Source organism: Equus asinus, chromosome 10, assembly GCF_041296235.1.
Source record: "Equus asinus isolate D_3611 breed Donkey chromosome 10, EquAss-T2T_v2, whole genome shotgun sequence".
Taxonomy (NCBI): domain Eukaryota; kingdom Metazoa; phylum Chordata; class Mammalia; order Perissodactyla; family Equidae; genus Equus; species Equus asinus.
The window spans coordinates 13,556,652-13,573,765 of NC_091799.1; the positions used below are offsets into that span (position 1 = coordinate 13,556,652).

General features: G+C 53.8%; 1 protein-coding gene across 4 annotated transcripts in view; it reads left to right on the forward strand.

Moving 5' to 3' along the window:
• Positions 1-17,114, forward strand: part of LOC106845296 (histo-blood group ABO system transferase 2-like) — a 33,580-nt gene continuing 16,466 nt past the window's right edge. For 2 of the 4 annotated variants that reach the window (XM_044778468.2, XM_070518437.1), the window contains exons 1-7: positions 1-144; positions 8,920-8,992; positions 11,029-11,079; positions 11,914-11,961; positions 12,779-12,826; positions 13,625-13,660; positions 15,915-16,043. In XM_044778468.2, coding sequence (XP_044634403.2) covers positions 132-144; positions 8,920-8,992; positions 11,029-11,079; positions 11,914-11,961; positions 12,779-12,826; positions 13,625-13,660; positions 15,915-16,043 — 398 coding nt within the window. In that variant the 5' untranslated portion in view covers positions 1-131. Of the gene's footprint in view, positions 145-8,919; positions 8,993-11,028; positions 11,080-11,910; positions 11,962-12,778; positions 12,827-13,624; positions 13,661-15,914; positions 16,044-17,114 lie in introns of all 4 variants that reach the window. The other 2 variants (XM_070518436.1, XM_070518438.1) reach the window with 1 other exon arrangement.

Consider the following 17,114-nt stretch of genomic DNA (forward strand, 5'->3'; position numbering starts at 1 on the left):
CATTGTTCCTGAGGTGGATCTGGCTCTGAGTCTGAGGTCTGAGCTGTGCTTAGCTTCTACCTAGCTCACCTCTATCTCCCATCTCCAGCCTCTGCCGCCAGGCACCTGGCCTGTGGGTCCTCGGAGAAGCCATGGAGCTCAGAGGTGAGCAGGGAGGGGCAAGGGCTCCAGGAATGGGGCTGTGGGTACCTCTATGGCCAGCTGACCATCTGGCTGGGGCTTCCCTGCTGGTCCAGAGCCAGGGGTCCAGAGCCAGCCTTGGTGAAGACAGCTGGGCAGAGTGGGAGCAGAGAGCATCTGGGGAGCCGTGTTTGCGTGCATGTGTGGGGTGGTCTTGGGCAGGGATGGCACCCAGGGAAGTAGGACAGACAGGATGTGGCCAGGGCGGTGTTAGGGCAGACGGCAGACCCTTGGGGGAGGTGTCCTGACTGCCTGGCCCTCCTGCCCAGGGCCCCTGTGTGTGGAAGCACCTGCACCTGTCCCTCTCCGGACCTCTGTCTTCTGTTTTCTCGACTTGTCTGGGCCCCAAGGACAGAGCCGGTGTTGGTGAGGGGATTTCCTCAGTCGTGAAGCCTGCCTGTGAGAGAGCAGGTCCGCCGCCCCTCAGAGGAGCTTGGACACAGCCAGTGCCTGGAGGAAGTGGGGACCCAGGGCACCTGCTGGGGGCAGGGAGAGAGGGAGGGAGGAGGGAGTGAGCTGAAGGGAAAGGAGTCTCTTGGAGTGTGGGCTGGGTCCCTGATGTCCTCTGTCCTGCCCTAGCTGTCCCAAGGTCACACTATGAGGCTGGGGTAGGAGGGCAGAGAGGAGGAAGGGAGAGAGGAGGGGAGGGGACGGGAGGGGGCCTGGAGCTCTGCAAGCAAGTGGAGTGCTGGGTGTCTGGACTCCACAGAACCTGACAGAAGGGGCGTTCATGTGCCCCTTTCCGAGGAGGGCCCAGCGCAGTGAGCGCCTCCAGCGGGCACAGCAGAAGAGGGAGCTGCTGGTCAGCTGCTCAGAGTTCCTGCCTGGGCCACCCCGCACCCAGCTGCCCCTCCTCCCAGGGACCCAGCTGGTAAGGATGGGGCCCTTGTTTGCCTGCATCTCCTGAAGTGCAGGACCCAGGCCTCCGTCTGCCAGCCGGCACGGGGGAGCCACTGGGTGCCCGGAGGAGGGCACAGGTCTCCCTGGAAGAGAGACCCAGAGGGCGTGGCTGCTCCTTTTCGTGACGTGAACTCATCAAAATTCTCTTTTGTTGATAGCAGGCAGCCAGACTGGCCTGGCTTGGGCTCCCTGGAGTGGGGCTCCCAGAGGAAAGTCTGTCGCTAGACAGGCTGGGAGGGATGCGCTGGGTGGTTGCTGTTCACTTTTGCACTGGTTGCCTAAATCCCTGTGTCTCAGAGTCTGCTCTTCGTGACCGAAGCAGAGAGGCCCTTCTGTGGGTGCTGGCTTGTGGAAAGGTCTACCAGCTCTCAGAGCCAGCGAAATCCCACAGCCCACCAGGCATGAGAAACAGTGAGCAGAGTTCTGTGCTCCTGTGAGGGCACAGCATCCCGAGTGTGCCCCCTGGACTCGGGGTTTCCTAGTCCCCTGAAATGTGGTGACCATGGCTCTGAGGACAGTCAGGATTGGGTGGGGTCCACCAGGGGCATGTGTTGGTTCTGATGCCAAGCACCCCAAAGGAGACAAGACCAGAATCCACGGCCTTAGCCATCCGGCCCCCAAGCGCACCCTCTGAGAGTCCCGGCCGTGACAGCCCTGGTCCAAACGTCAGGGACCTGGTAGGGTGACCGATGCATCGCAGGTTGCTTAGGCTTGTCCTGGTTTTAGCACTTTAGTCCCATGCAGACCAGGCAGGGGTCACCCTGGACCTGGGTTTGGTCTTAACCTTGCCGTGAACTCTCCATGACCTGGGGCAGAACTGTTCCTTCCGTGGAGCTGTGGTAACCCGCGGTGCAAGGACTCCACCTGTGCTCTCCTTTACAAAGTCCCTTGTGCCCTCCCCCTCCCCTGGCAGCAAGCAGAGGTTTTCAGGGAAAAAATTCAGGGAGCCATAGGGAATGCCTGAGCCCCTTGGCTCTTTGATACAAACAGAAAAACTTGTTGTTTTAAATTGCTGCCTTGATTGGCGGCTAATAAGATGTTCTCTGTTCTTTTGACCTCATCTGTTAGCAGCAGCCCAGGAGCACAGCTGGGTGTGCTTTTCCCTGTGCAGAGCAGCCTTTAGGAGCTGCCACGAGAGTGCAGCCCTAGAAACCTCCTTCCTGACCCAGCCCGGAACAACCCCTGAACCCTCTCATCTCACCGTCCAACATCGCTTTGGTGCCATTTTCTGCCCTGCCTCCAGACCACTCCCCAAGGCCTGGCCTGGCCTTCCAGCCCCCTCTCTCTGGGGATGGCCTCTGCTCCACCTACACTCCCTGGGTCCTCCAGCTCCGGGTGGTTCCTGCTGCTGCTGTTGTCCACGGTCCCTTCCCTGACCCTGCCCTCCTGCCTCTCTTGCCTTTCTCTGTGTCTGGCCTGCTGCCCCCTGGTCCAGCCCACCTCAGCACTCCCTCCCTTCCTGGGCTGGCTTTGCAGTCTAGGGTGTGCTTGCCCTACACATTTTGCATGCTGAGCTCCTTGCACATCCACAACCCAAACAGCCTGCTCTGTTTAAAAAGTGGACGAGAAGTGGGGAGCTCAAAAAGTCAGCAGGAAAGTTCCAGAACTCAGACCACCCCCCCGCCACCTGCCCTGATCTACAAAACATGGGCCAAGAGGATTCGATACACAGCTATCCACTGAGCTCCTGCAGTGTGCCAGGCACTGTCCAGAAAGGGGGCAAGAGAAATGTGAGAACACACGACCTGAGCCCCCGGGCAGGGTGGATACCGGGCAGGGTGGATACTGGGCAGGGTGGCAGAAACTTACAAGCAGACAAAGAGTGGGGCATAGTCAACGGACACACAATAGCCCAGCTCTCAGCACCCCGCCCGGCAGGTCAGGGGAAGGCTGCCTTCCGACACCGGCTGCCCTGCATGGTGGAGGTGTGAACCAGGAGGGCACCCAGCGGTCAGGAAGCCGCCTTGTTGGACAGGACCCGCCTTCAGCCTGTGTTCCCATCTGCCAGCTCAGGCCAGTGAGCACCACCAGGAACAGGACGTGAGCCTCCAGGCCTTTCCCATTTGTCTGCCCATCTTTTTTTTTTAATTATTATTCTGGTAAAATATACATAACAAAAAAATTACCGTTTTCGAGTGCACAGTCCAGCGGCATTAAGCACATTCTCATTGTGGTGCAGCTACCCCCACCATCGGTCTCCAGGACTTTCTCATCTTCCCAAACTGAAGCTCCGTCCCCACTGAACACTCACCCCGTCCCCTCTCCAGCCCCTGGCACCACCATCCCCCTTCCTGTCTCTGTGGGTTGACGCCTCCTGGGACCTCAGATAAGTAGAATGCTACAGGATGTGTCCTTCTGTGACGGGCGTATGTCACTTGGCCTAATGTCCTTAAGTGCATCTGTGTTGCAGCACGTGTCAGATGTTCCTTCTTTTTTAAGGCTGAGTAACATTCCAGTGTATGTACGTGCTGCATTTTCTTTATCCATTCATCCATCAGTGGACACTTGGGTTGCTTCCAGTTTTTGGCTCTTGCGAATGATACTGCTGTGAACACAGGTGTACATATATCCGAGTCTCTCTTTCTTTTTAAATGATTGGCACCTGAGCTAACATCTGCTGCCAATCTTCTTTCCCCCACTCCTTCTTCTTCTCCTTAAAGCCCCCCACCGTATAGTTCTGTATTCTAGTTGTGAGTGCCTCCGGTTGTGCTATGAGGGACACCGCCTCAGCATGGCCTGATGAGCGGGGCCATGTCCGCGCCCAGGATCTGAACCGGCCAAACCCTGGGCCGCAGAAGCGGAACGCGTGAGCCTAAGCACTCGGCCACGGGCCGGCCCTGGAGCCTCTGCTTTTACCTCTTTGGGGTGTACAGCCAGATGCAGACTTGCCGCGTCGGATGGTAACTCTCTGTTCAGTTTTGTGAGGGACTGCCGCACTTGTTTCCGCAGCAGCCGCTCCAGGGACACGGTGCAGGCGGAGCTGACGTGGTGGCTGCAGAACTGGATTTGGGGTGGGAGGGAAAGGAAGTGTCCCAGATGCCTCTGAGCTTCCGACGCCCAGTGGCGCCCTATCTTGAGACGGGAAGAGAGCCCCACTTGAGGGGTGGTGACGGGGACCTGGAGTCCCGTTTGGCCGTGATAAGGTTGATGGGCCTTCCGTGGGGATGGCCCATGAGTGGTTGGGTTTCCAAGTCCAGAGGTCCACAGAGAGGTGGAGGCTGGAGACAGGACGGGGCCAGCAGCACGGGTACGGCAGCTGATGCTCCATGCCAGGCAGGACCTCCCAGGCGGTGAGTGTGGCACAGCAGAGTCTGAGACCATGCCTGGTGCCTGCGACGTGTGTTAGGAGGAGGGAGAGCACAGGCAGGTGTGGCCACGAAAAGAGACCAAAGAGCAGAGCGCAGCCGCTGCTGCCAGGTGAGGTGGGACGAGGACGGAGAACACGAGATCAGGGCTGCCAAGAGCCCAGAGCCTTTGCTAGGAGAAGTTCCCGTGGGGCAGTGAGTTGAAAGGCTGGCCAGGGAGGGTGAAGAAAGAACGGGCGAAGGGGTGGAGGGTGTGGGTATAGGCGAGTTTTCCAAGGTTTTCTCTAAAGGGAAGATGAGAACGGGAGGGAGCCGAAAGGCAAGTGTCACAAGAAAAATATGAATGAGGGACAGACATAGCACTGCTGCATTCCTCGGTGGGCATCCTGCTCTGATCACGGCCGCTCCTCCCTGCTCACCTCGCCCAGCACACGCCTTACCTGCGCAGGCCTCGGCCGGCGCCCCTCGCTCACCTAACAGGTGAAAACTGGAGTCTCGGGACGATCTTTATCGGCATTGCTCTTACTAGAGTGAGGTTGAATGCCTTTCAGCATGAATAGTCTCCTATCCCTGGCCCTTTTAAAAAATTCAACTGTTGCTCTTATTTATATCGTAGGAGCCATTATTAAGGAATTTAGGGCTTTCTGTGATATAAGTTGCAAACCTATAGTTTTTCCCATTTGTTTCTTTTCATTTTGTTTGCATTTTTTTTTAACCATACATAAAATTTTCCATCTTCATTGGGTCATATGTATTTGTCTTCATTTTGGGCTTAAAAAATTCTTTAAAAACGAGATCTTTTGTCAAATTTAGGCTTTCCCCGTTCAAGATTTAAAAATCTCTTTCTATGTTTTATCCTGGTTGCTTTCTATTTTTGTTTAATTTTATGATTTTGACTAGGTAGTACACTTACATGGTTCAAAAACAAAAACGATGCTTCAGGTTACACACTGAGAAGCGTCACTTCCGCCCGGTTCCTGCCGACCTCCCCCAGCTCCCGGCTCCCGCGATAACCGTGTTTGCTCATTGCTTGTGCAGACTTTTAGGCTTATTCTGTAAATAGAAGCAAATATAGTTATACCTCCTCTCACCTCCTTTCTCATGCAAAAGGTAGTATATTGTTTGTACTGTTCCGGACTTCGCTTGAAATGTAACCCGTACGTCCTGAGAGCGGCCCCATTCTTTTCTTCACAGCGGCATAGCACCCCCGTGCTGCACGCACCACCCTTGAGTGAATCAGCCCCCTGTGGGTGAATACCGGGGTTGTTTCCAGTCTTTTCTCTTACAAACAAAGCCTTTGTGAACGACCTTGTCCCTCTGTCATTCCACGTGTGGGCAGGTGACTCTGCAGTGTAGACAGACCCCAGAAGTGGGTTTGTCAGGTCAGATGCTAAGTGAGTCTGACTCTGGTAGCTACTGCCAGATCTCCCTTCGTATGTGGCTCCATCCTTTTCCTCTCCCTACAGCAGTGTTTCTCAGCCTCCTACCCCCTGATTATGGCACTGTAAGGAGAAAAATTAGACTGAATTTAAATTGTCCCTAAAGACAAATCACTAAATACTAAGGAATAAGATTTTGTTGGGTAAGGTTAAGCTTTGGAAGGCCACAGACTGTTAATATCTAAGATTTTTTCCACATGGCCCATTTTCACCTTCTTAGGGACGATATCCCTCCCCTCCTCCCTACTCCTGCCTCTGCCCTCAGAATGCCGGTCTGAGCCGGCCTGTGGAGTCTGGGCTGGGGAGCCTGTAGTCCCGCGCTTGGGACTATCGCCATCTGATGGTGGAAAATGGTACCCACTGTGGCTCGTTTTTTTTTTAAGTCTGTTTTTTTTTTTTTCTGAGGAGCATTGGCCCTGGGCTAAGATCTGTTGCCAATCTTCCTCATTTTTTCCCTTTTTTCCCCAAAGCCCCACTGCATAGGTGTATATCCTACTTGTAAGTCACTCTAGTTCTTCTGTGTGGGACGCCGCCTCAGCATGGCTTGATGAGCAGTGCCATGTCAGCGCCCAGGATCTGAACCCGGGAACCCGGGCTACTGAAGCGGAGCACACGAACCTAACCACTTGGCCACGAGGTGGCCTGCCTACCTTTTTTCTTTTTTTTAAATAGCTTCAGGAATAATTAACATACAGTAAACTACACATATTTAAAGTGTGCTTTTAGATAAATTTTAACATTTGTGTACAGCTGTGAAGCCACAATCAAGATAATGAACATATCCACCACCTCCAAAGTTTCCTCCTGCCTTTCTGCAGTCCAGCCCCACCCTCCCCACCCCTGCCATCCAAGGCTACCGTTGGTCTGCTTTTGTCACTACAGACTAGTTTGCATTTTCTAGAATTTCATATAAAAGGAACTGGACAGTAATTACTCCTTTTCATCTGGCCCCATTCAGCATAATTACTTTGAGATTCCTCCGTGCCATTGAGTGCATCCATAATGTGCGTCTTTGTGCTATCGTAAGGACACACCTCAATTTGTTCATCTCTTCATCTGTCGATGCACATTTGGGTTGTTCCCAGGTTTTGGCTGTGACAAAATAAAGCTGCTGTGAACATATGTGTACAAGTCTTTGTGTGGACATGCTTCCGCTTCTCCTGGAATGACTGAGTCATGATAAGAAATGCCAACTGTTTTCAAAGCGGTTGTGCAATTCTCCATTCCCACCACAAGCCTGTGAGAGTTCCGGTTGTTCCACGGCCTCGCCTGCTTGTGCTATAGTCAGTCTTTTTAATCCTAACAGATGCATAATGGTATCTGACTGTGATTTTCACGTACATTTCCCTAATGGCTGATGACATTGGACAAAAAATAATGTTTTTCTTCTTTTCCCCGAAGCCCCCCAGTACATAGCTGTATATTCTAGTTGTGGGTCCTTCTAGTTGAGCTGTGTGGGATGCCGCCTCAGCAGGGCCTGATGAGCAGTGCTACATCTGTGCCCACGATCCAAACTGGTGAAACCCCAGGCGGTGGAAGGGGAGCGTATGAACTTAACCACGAAGTCATGGGGCCGGCCCCAATGTTGGACATTTTACATTAACTTTTTTGCCATATTTATTTCTTTTTCATTGAAGTGTGTGTTCAAATCTTCTGCATATATATATATATATAGACACACACACACATTTTGTTGGGTGGAGTTTGTTTTCATGTAATTGAGTTTTCAGATACAGCTGCTTTATCAGATATGTGATTTGGAAATAATTTTTTCCTAGCCTGGTCTCTCTTTTCATTCTATTAACTGTATCATTCAAAGAGCAGAAGTTATTAATTTTGATCAAGTCCAATCTATGAATTTTTTCTTTCGTGAATATTGCTTTTGGTGTTGTATGTAATAAATCTTTGCCTAATCCAAGGCTATAAGAGTTGTGTTTTCTTCTAAATGTTTTATAGTTTTAGCTCTTTTATTTTGGTCTATGACTCATTTTAGTTACATATATATATTTTCCTTTGGTGAGGAAGATTGGCTCTGAGCTAACATCTGTTGCCAATCTGTTGTGTTTTCTAGCACTATAGATTAGTTCACATTTTCTAGAATTATATAAATGGGATCGTACATTAAGTACTTGCTTTTATCTGGATTTGTCCCACCCAGCATAATTCGTTTTCAACTGTGGCTGTAAGTTTAATCGACCTGATTCTCTCAGACACACCAGACTCGGGACAGAACAGACTCTCAAATATGACAAAAACAGATCCAATTGACACAAAGCTACTCTTATTTTTGGATACATCCCTGGGTTTTCCATTTTCCTACCCAGTCGAGGGAAACAGTTATCTATCTTAGGCCAAGTGAAATTCTTCGGGAGGAGTTTCTGGGTGGCACCAGGTGTGCATGGTTTTCTCAGTCCAGCACTTGGGACCCCAACACATTTGTGATCAGCAAGAGTCTGACGGCATTGGACTCAGGCCTCATCAGACCCGGCGGTGGGGTCACGGGGGGTGGGGGCCCTTCATCAGTGGTGGGGCTTGCTAAACCCACAGCCTTCAGGAAGATTTAACCAATGCATACAATTTCCTCCAAACGCACGCTTTTCCTGGAAGTGTCGAGTCCCCGCAGTTATCTCCCAGGCCTTTGCGTTGCTGTTGCGTGTGACGCTGCTGTGAGCTCCTACAGCCTTAGGGCTGCGGGTGTAGCCATGGGCTTAGAATCCCCTCGGTGAGGCTGGATTGGCGCACGTCTGTCTTTCACAGTCCTTAGCTGTCTCATCATCCACACTTTCCTAGTCAGTTTATTGCCACCAGCCACCGCACCCCAACCTTAGGAGTGGACAGAGTGGATCTGGCCCCCGGGGGCTTGTCAACAAGTAGGGGCACCAGGGCAGGCGCCCAGGGGCTGCAAAGCGAGGCTCAGTGGCATTATGCCTCCAGCAGAGGTATAACCCACTTTCCCTGCCAGCACGAAAGAGGAAAAGGGCTTTCGGCTGGAGCCGACATGAGGCCATCCGTGGCCAGGGCCCAATTTTGGCCTCGACGAGGTGAGCCAGAGATCAGGTACCCCAGCCCTGAGTAACCAGGCTTCCTCTCTGCAGACTTCTGGGGAAAGAGCAGCAAGTCCTGGCTGTTCCTGATCCTGCTCTTCATTGCAAGTTTTGGCTTCTACAGGTAAGGGGGATGGGAACGGTGGGGCTCCTGACGGCTGGTTGGGATTTATGACTTGTTTGACTTTACTTGATGAGCCTGGTTGGGTTTTTGGCTCACAATGACGATCCCAGAGAAGGAGTGACCAGGACTGTCCTCCTCATTTTGCAGAATTCCTAGCCTCAAGTCCTGTCCCTTGACGGGGATGGGGCTGAGACAAGGTTCCCAGCCAGCATTTGCTCTGCTCCCCGATGATTTACGGGCGTTTCTAGGCGCTGGGTTCGCCCCCGGGTGTGTGGATAAACATGACTGTGGTTTGGAGGGCTTCAGAAGGCAGTTTATAGCCTTTTGGAAACACCAATTACATCAACACATGGAGCCCACATCAAACTTCAGCGACATGTATGGAAGACGATGACACCTTTTGACCGCATCGCATTCCCCTAGGTTATGTTTTAAAACAAACTTGGTAGTTGTAAAATTGCACTCCTTACAAAGATAGCACCCAGTGGATACCTTTGCAGTATGCCAGCTCTGGTTCCACAGAAGGTGAACTTGTCCCCAGCCTCCACTTTGCAATGGTGCTGAGTGTTTACAGGTAGAGCTCAGACCAAAGAAGGCACGTTCACGTGGTCGTCAGCTTTCAGAGCTGTGTGCCTTTTCACTGCCCATTTGAACCCCAGCGCCCTCTTCATTGCATGCAGGTGAGTGTAGCGTGAGTGTCATGCATCCCCAGGCTCTAGCGCTTGGTGGGTAGTCGTGTCACCAAGAGAGACAGTGTATAGAGGAGGGTCAAGTCGGGGAGGGGGAGTACAGAGAAGCTTGTTTCAGACAATTGAGCTCGAGGAACCTGCAGACGTCCAGGTGCAGATGGCACCCACGAGCGGTCTGGCTGGAAATAAAGAACGTGAGGTATCCACACGGGGGGCTGCTGCTGTCTGAGAGCAGAAGAGCGCACGAGGAGGTGGGCCAGGTCGGGCTGGGGATGTGTTGGGGATGTAGCCTCCGCGTTCTTCCCAGGGGTCCTGATGGAGAGCGCCCCTTCTCGGCTTGCATCGTCAGCTCAGCTGGCTTCATTCATTCACTCCCTCACTTGCTCACGTGTTCACTGTTTGCACACCTGTTGGGCCTCAGCCTGGGGTCCTGGGATGCCCAGGTGATTCAGACACTGTCCCTACCCCCAAGGTAACAGTTTGGAGGAGAGAGGTGAGGTGGTGACACTCTTAGTCACTATAACCCAAATCCCACCCAAGAAGCCTACAGCACAGGGAGGGGTCACTTCACAGGGAGACGGAGCCCCTTCGTGAAGGAGGGGGTGCATATCCTGGGACCAGCAGTGCTTGGATGGGGGCCCTCAGGGCAGGTCAGGGGAGGGCAGGCCAGCGAGCCAAGCTGAGAGGGGGATTCCAGCCCCTGCTGTGTCCCAATGCGGGGACGGGGTCTCTGGGAGCCCTCTCCTCAGCCGAGCACTGGGGTTGCCACAAAGGCTGCGATTCCCTCTTCTCTCTAACGCTTCACCAGAGAGCCGCCGGGTTCCAGGGGCCTCAAGGCCCTGACGGCTGTTTGAATTCTAGTATTCCGTATGGCAGGGTTGTTATAAAACAGAAAGGAGGCATGGCGTGCACCAGAGTGTACACAGGTCGCCTGGGGAAATTGTTGAAAGTAGAGATTTCCACCCACACACGCCTCCCAGCTGCTCGGGGCTGGATTCAGGGAGTCTGGAATTGCATCTGGAAACAAGCCCTGGGCTACTCGTCATGCAGCATCCCGGTCCACAGAGGAAGGCCACGGGCACGTACAAGCTCTTGTTATGTAACGAGATTGTGTTAAAATAGTTGAGATATCAGGTCGTGGAGGGGGCTGGGTAGCAGGGGTCTGCTTGGGCACCCCGTTCTCTCCTTCTACCAGAGTTAGATGTCCTGCTGGCTCTGCTTGGGCCCCGCCTCTCTTTTCTCAGGATCCAGCGACCAAAAAGTCTGTTGAAGTCTCAGCCTCAAAACCGTCCGTTCTCCCCAGCCCAGTGAGGACTCAGCCTCATGGTGTTCTTTTTGTCCCCCCAGCAATGTTTTCAACTGGATTCCCAGATGGAGGCAGAGAGAAGTGTCTCAAAGGTAATGGAGGAGCCTTTGGAATCAAGGTGGTTCCTTCTGGAAAGATCTAGAACAGAAATAGAAACACAAGTATGTATTGAATTGGAGGTCATTATAACCAAAGAGACACTCGGTTCCCAGTGTGGCTCCTGGGGTCCATTCTCTACCGTGTTTTCTCAAACCCTAAAAAAGGACAAAGGGGGCTGGCCCCATGGCCTAGTGGTTAAGTTCACGTGCTCCGCTTCGGTGGCCCAGGGTTTCTCTGGTTTGGATCCTGGGCACGGACATGGCACCGCTCATCAGGCCAAGGTGAGGCAGCGTCCCACACAGCAGAGCCAGAGGGACCTACAACTAGGAGATACAACTATGTGCTGGGGGCTTTGGGGGTGGGGAGGAAGAAGGGAAAAAAAGAGCAAAGACTGAATCCTAATTTCTGTTGGAGATGACACGTTTACAACAGTAAAGGTACTAGCCAGAGGGCTGCATCCCAAAGGCGGGGTTTGGGCAGAAATAGCACCCAGGGTTGATTCCATGTAAAGTCGTTCCCTTCAGCCGCCTCGATGGGGCCGGCCATGATGGGGTGCCCACTGCCTCCATTAGGACAAGACAGGTGGAGGCTCATTTTTCCTCTCAGAGCTCATTTCTCCTGGGGCCATCACTCTCTGGCTGAGCAGCGAACAGCAGGGAGGGAGCTCCTAGTCAGTAATGCCAGGGACCAGCAGGGCAGGGCGCTTAGAGCCGCACCCTCCCTGCGGCGCTCCTCCCTCTGTCCAGCGCTCAAGGGGGCAGCAAATGCTTGTTGGACAGACGGATAGTGGGTGAATGCGCTGAGCTGACACGACTTTCTCCCAGCAGCTGTGAGGCCCACGACCTGCAGGGCAAACGGGAGAGCCCGCCACTGAGGTAAGGACTTGCATTTTCTTCTTTTCACCCACACAAGTTGGCATTTCTGAGCCTGGCCCGGTGGTGGGAGCTTTTGCTTGGTCTTCAGGCTGGGGATGGCCCCACCAGGCTTCGTCCAGGGGCCTGCCCTCCTCCCCTCCGTCAGGGGAGCTTGCCTGTGCCTGGTTGGGGCAGTGAGCAGCTGCGGGATGCAAGGCTAGCACCGCTCGTCAGGCCATGCTGAGGTGGCGTCCCGCATCACAGAACTAGAAGGACTTGCAACTAGAATATACACTGCCTACTGGGGGGCTTTGGAGAGGAGGAGAGGGAGGGGAAGGAGGCGGGGGGGAGGAGGAGGAGGAGAAAAACGATTGGCAACAGATGTTAACTCAGGTGCCAATCTTAAAAAGAAAAAGAAAAGGTGCTACCTTTTCATGAAGTGACTCAGATATGGGCAGGATAACTGTGGCATGTGCTGCTGGAGACAAAGGGGTCCCGGCAGGGGCTGGGCTCCCGGGGGTGAGAGGCCCAGGGAGGCATTGACAGAGTTTCCCTTGGGATTCCAGGGCCAACCTGGGTGGCCAGGGCTCCTGCTTTCTGGACTTGGCTCCTCCCCCACCCCAGAGAGGGGCTCTCCCCAGGCCAGTTTGTCACCCTCTGGTGTGGCATGCCCCTTGGGCAGAGCTGTGCACCACAAGCTCCCAGACACGGTCAGTGTGTGCACGGTATCTTTGCCCTGCTTCACACCCCTGACCCCTGGGGAAGCCTGGCCGGTCCAGCACAGCAGGCTCCTCCCAGTACCATGCCCAGCTCTGAGCCCTCTGCTTTCCTCCCTCAGCAAAGGGGACTGCTGCCCAGACACCTGCCGAGTGCCAAGAGTGCCCAGGTATGGAGACCACATCTTCGGGCTGCTTCTGTGCATATTGCCAAGCAAGTCAACACCTGTTCCCCCTCCATTCCCTGCCTCACCCCCTCTTCCAGGGTCCGAGGGAAGAGGCGAGGGGGCGGAGAGAGGAGGGCAATGAGGAGGCATTAGAGGGTGGAAGCCACCGGTGGGTTCCAGTTGACCTGAGGCCTCGTGGCTGCACCCGCTCACATGTCTTACCTGAGGCCGACTCAGCCCCACTACCCAGAGCTCAGCTCAGTTGAAATCTGGACTGAGGCCGGGGAGGGCGTGGAGCACACAGGAGGCTGCACCGTGGGAGGGGTTAGGCGGCGAGGTGGATCTGGCCCAACTTAGGGGTTGGACGGGGCGGGTGTGCGCCAGCCCTTGTGCTTCCCACCCCCTGAATAAAAGCAGGACATGGGGACCTTAGTCATCATGGGTTAGACCACAAGAAGGACTTACAAGGCACAAGGAGCGAAGAAAGAGCCGTGCATGGGTCTGTAACCTCAGCAGTTATCACAAAACAGTTAGAGAAGACCCCCGTTTCCTTTCTGCGTATTTCAGCCCAACAGTTTATCCCTGGGAAAGCACATGGCATCCTTGGGGCTGGGTGGGTGTGCTGGCTGGGGATTGGTCTGGTGAGTGAACAAAGGGCTTCCTGAAGGAAGGAGGGAGGGATCCTGGCCGAGCTGGCACCCGGGGCAGGGGGACGGCAGCTTGTAGCCGAGGGGCGTGGACTAACCCGTCCCAGGTTCTCTGCACGGGAGCCTCATTTCTCACTGTGCTCGTCTTCCGCAGGATGCTCTACCCCAAGGCCCATGTCCTCCAGCCCACGTAAGTAGGGGACTTCCTGCCGTGGCCAGTGGGTCCCTGTCACCGAGAACCTCGTGCTTTCCTTTCTCTCGCTCCTGCTGGCTCCAGTCTTCCTTTCCCTTTTTTCTCTTCTCCCTTTCATGGCTGTAGGAGGCCGGTTGGTTTTGAATGGGTTTGGCACAAGTTGAGGGAGCAAGGGAGGGGCCTCCAGTTCTTGGGGGTCGGGAGCCGTGTGGGTGTGCACACCAGGCCCTGACCCTCTTCTCGTGTCTTCACGGGGAAGGAGGACGGGGATCCGGGCCGAGTCATCCCTGAGGTCTTTCCACAGGTGTCAATGCCAGAGAGACAACGGTTCCAAGCCAGTCTCCACATGCAAATGCCTGTCCCCAAATCCAGGCCTCCTTAGCCCGAGCCCACCCTCCAGCTGCCACTGCCTGAACAAGGGGCACCAGACCCGAGAGTTTCAGCACAGCAAGGTGTCCCAGAGACCACTTTGACCAGCCCTGGCTTGACCAGCAGGGAAACTGAGGCTGAGAGAAGTGAAGGAGATTGCCTGAGGCCCTGCCACCAGTGAGGGGCAGGTCGGGATGTGAGCCCAGGCCCGCGGACTCGACAGCCCCACGGCTTCTGTCATGTCATGTCACCTCCCTGCCAGGAGAGCTGGAAATGCCATTTCTAGGCCCAACACCCACATCTGCTTGAGTTTCTAGAGCCACCAGCCACGTGGGGTGATGAACGCTTGACATGTGGCCGATCTGGAATGAGATGTGCTGTCAGTGTGAAATACACACTGGATTTCAAGCACTTAGTACGCAAAATGAAATATATCTCGAAAAAAGTAAGATACCTCATTTTTAATTGAGATTACATATTGAACTGATAATATTTTGGATATAGTGAGTTAAACAAAATATACCAAAGTAACTGTCATTTCACCTGGTTCCTTCTGCTTTTCTGTGGCCACTAGAAAATTTTAGATTACATATGTTTCTGTTGGACAGCACTGATGTGGCGGGACAAGTTGGCACGAGTTTTTTGGTGGATCCTGGTGGCATGATGCCACGAGGACCCATGAACGCGTGAGCACCGTGAAATCAGAATGGCGGGAGTGAGAGGACCCTGTGCGGGCTAGAGGGAGAGTCAGGGGGTGCAGAGGAACAGAGACACAGCCCAGAGAAGATCGAGGGGCTGCAGGGGGCAGGGCCCTGAGATGGGAGGGGGCTTCAAACCCAGCTTTGTCTCATTTCCTCTGCTCACAGCAAACGTGTGGGTTTCCCCACTGAGCAGTGCTGACACCGCCCGCAGTTAGCACAGACCCTGGGGCGAGGGCCTCCGTCCCACAGACAGCCCCCACCTCAGACGCCAGTCACAAGGCCGGGTTGTCCCCTGTGCTTCTGACCGACTGGCTGTAAACTACGGCTTCCCACTGACCCTGCCTCGGGTTCGAGAATTTGCTAGAACAGTCCATGGAACTCAAGAAAACAGTTGATTTACCAGATGCTCAGTTTATGATGAAGGACACAGCTCAGGAACAGTCAGAGGAAGAGCTAAATAGGGCCAGGTGTGGGCAGGGGCCAGAGCCGCCACGCCCTCTCCAGGTGCGCCACCACCAGCACCTGCATGGGTTCAACCCGGAAGCTCCCGAACCCCGTCGCTTAGGGATTTTTATGGAGGCTTCATGGCATTGGCACAATGTGTTATTAACTCAATCTCCAGCCCCTCTCCCCTCCTGGAGAACGGACGTGGGCCTCAAGCTCCAGGCTTCCAGTCACAGCTTGGTCTTTCTGCTGACCAGCCCCCTCCTGAGCTACCTGGAGCCACCCAGAGTCTCCTCGTTAGAGCAAAAGGTGCTCCCATTGCCCAGGAAATCCCAAGGGATTGAGGAGCGCTGTGTCAGGAACCGGGGGCAGAGACCAGATACATATTTCTTCTGATGGCCAAGTCTCCTCGTGCTGGGAGAGGGCTTAGTTCTCGCTCTCCCTGAGACTCTGCTCCTCCCTGGAAATGGGCTTGGGAGGCCTCATAGAAGGACTGTCCCATGGGATCCAGCACACACCTGGTACTCTGGAGATGAGACAAATTAGGGCAGTGAAGGAATTGGGGTTCGGGTCTCGGGTGCTGAGCTTATGGTGCAAAGAGCACTGGATTGGGAGTCTGGAGTCCTGTGTTCTCCGAGCTCTGCTGCTCACAGACTGTGCAACTTTGGACGAGTCCTTCCCTCGGTGGCCCGCATCCCTGCGCCCTGCTCTCACCCACTGTGCTTCCTCCCCTCCAGGAGGGTGGACGTGCTCCTCATGACTCCCTGGTTTGCTCCCATCATCTGGGACGGGACCTATGACTCTGCCATCCTGGACGCGCAATTCAGAAACACCACCATCGGGCTGACCGTGTTTGCCATTAAAAAGTAAGTAAGGTCCGGGCAGCTGGGCTGGGCAAGGGTGCTTGCCCAGGAAAACCAGGGAGCCGACCTGTGGTGTAGGGGGCGCTCCTCACCCAGGGTCTCTCATTTCCAGGATGAAGAGTTTGGCTCATGGGGTCGGGAGTGATGCAGAGGCCTCAGTGACTTTGTGTGTAGGAGAACTTGGTGGGATCTGAGGGGGCCGCTAGGCAGAACCCTGCTCAAAATAGCAGCCCCACCGCTCAGAGTCATCTGCTCCAGAGGTCGCCGTATCAACCTCTTGGAGATGTGCTGCTGACATGGACCACTCACGCTTGCCAGCCGCTCTGCTAGGAGCTTAACCCCAGCAGGGCCCAGGCGTGGGTGCCCTGGTACCCCAATCTGTTACCCAGGGAGGCCAGCTGAGGCTTAGTTTCTTAGTTAGCCGAAGAAAGTATACTATGTGGCAAAGCCGGCTCTGAATTTCCAAGTTGCATTTCTGGCTTGGGGTCTTGCTTGTTTGTTTCGAAAACTGGTTCGAATTTTACCATCCGTTTCCCACTGTGTGTCTTGGACACCTTTGCACGTTGGCGCATGCGGGCCTTCCTCATTCTTTTGAAGGGCTGCCCGCTGTTTTACTCCATAGATGCTTCATTCTGCGCTGGAGCTAAGCATTCTTTGAAAGTTGCCTAAGGTGGCGCCATTACAATAATGTTTGATCAGGGAACTTCTCAAACGAGCAGCAAAGTTGCAAGAATTTTACAGTGAATGCGTGCCTGCCCACCACTGAGAGTCCACCATTAACATTGTTATTTTTTTTTCTCATTTTCTCCTCAGTTTTATTGAGATATAATTGACATGAAACATTGTATAAGTTTAAAGGGTATAACATAATGGTTTGACATATGTATATATTATGCAACGATTAGCCCAACACGTTTAGTTAATATCTATCATGTCCCATAGTTACAGATTTTTTTCTTGTGATGAGAACTTTTAAGATCTACTCTTAGCAACTTTCAAATATACAATACAGTACTGTTAACTAGAGTCGCTGTCCATGAGCAAAGATAAAATGTGGAAAGAGAGGCTTTATCA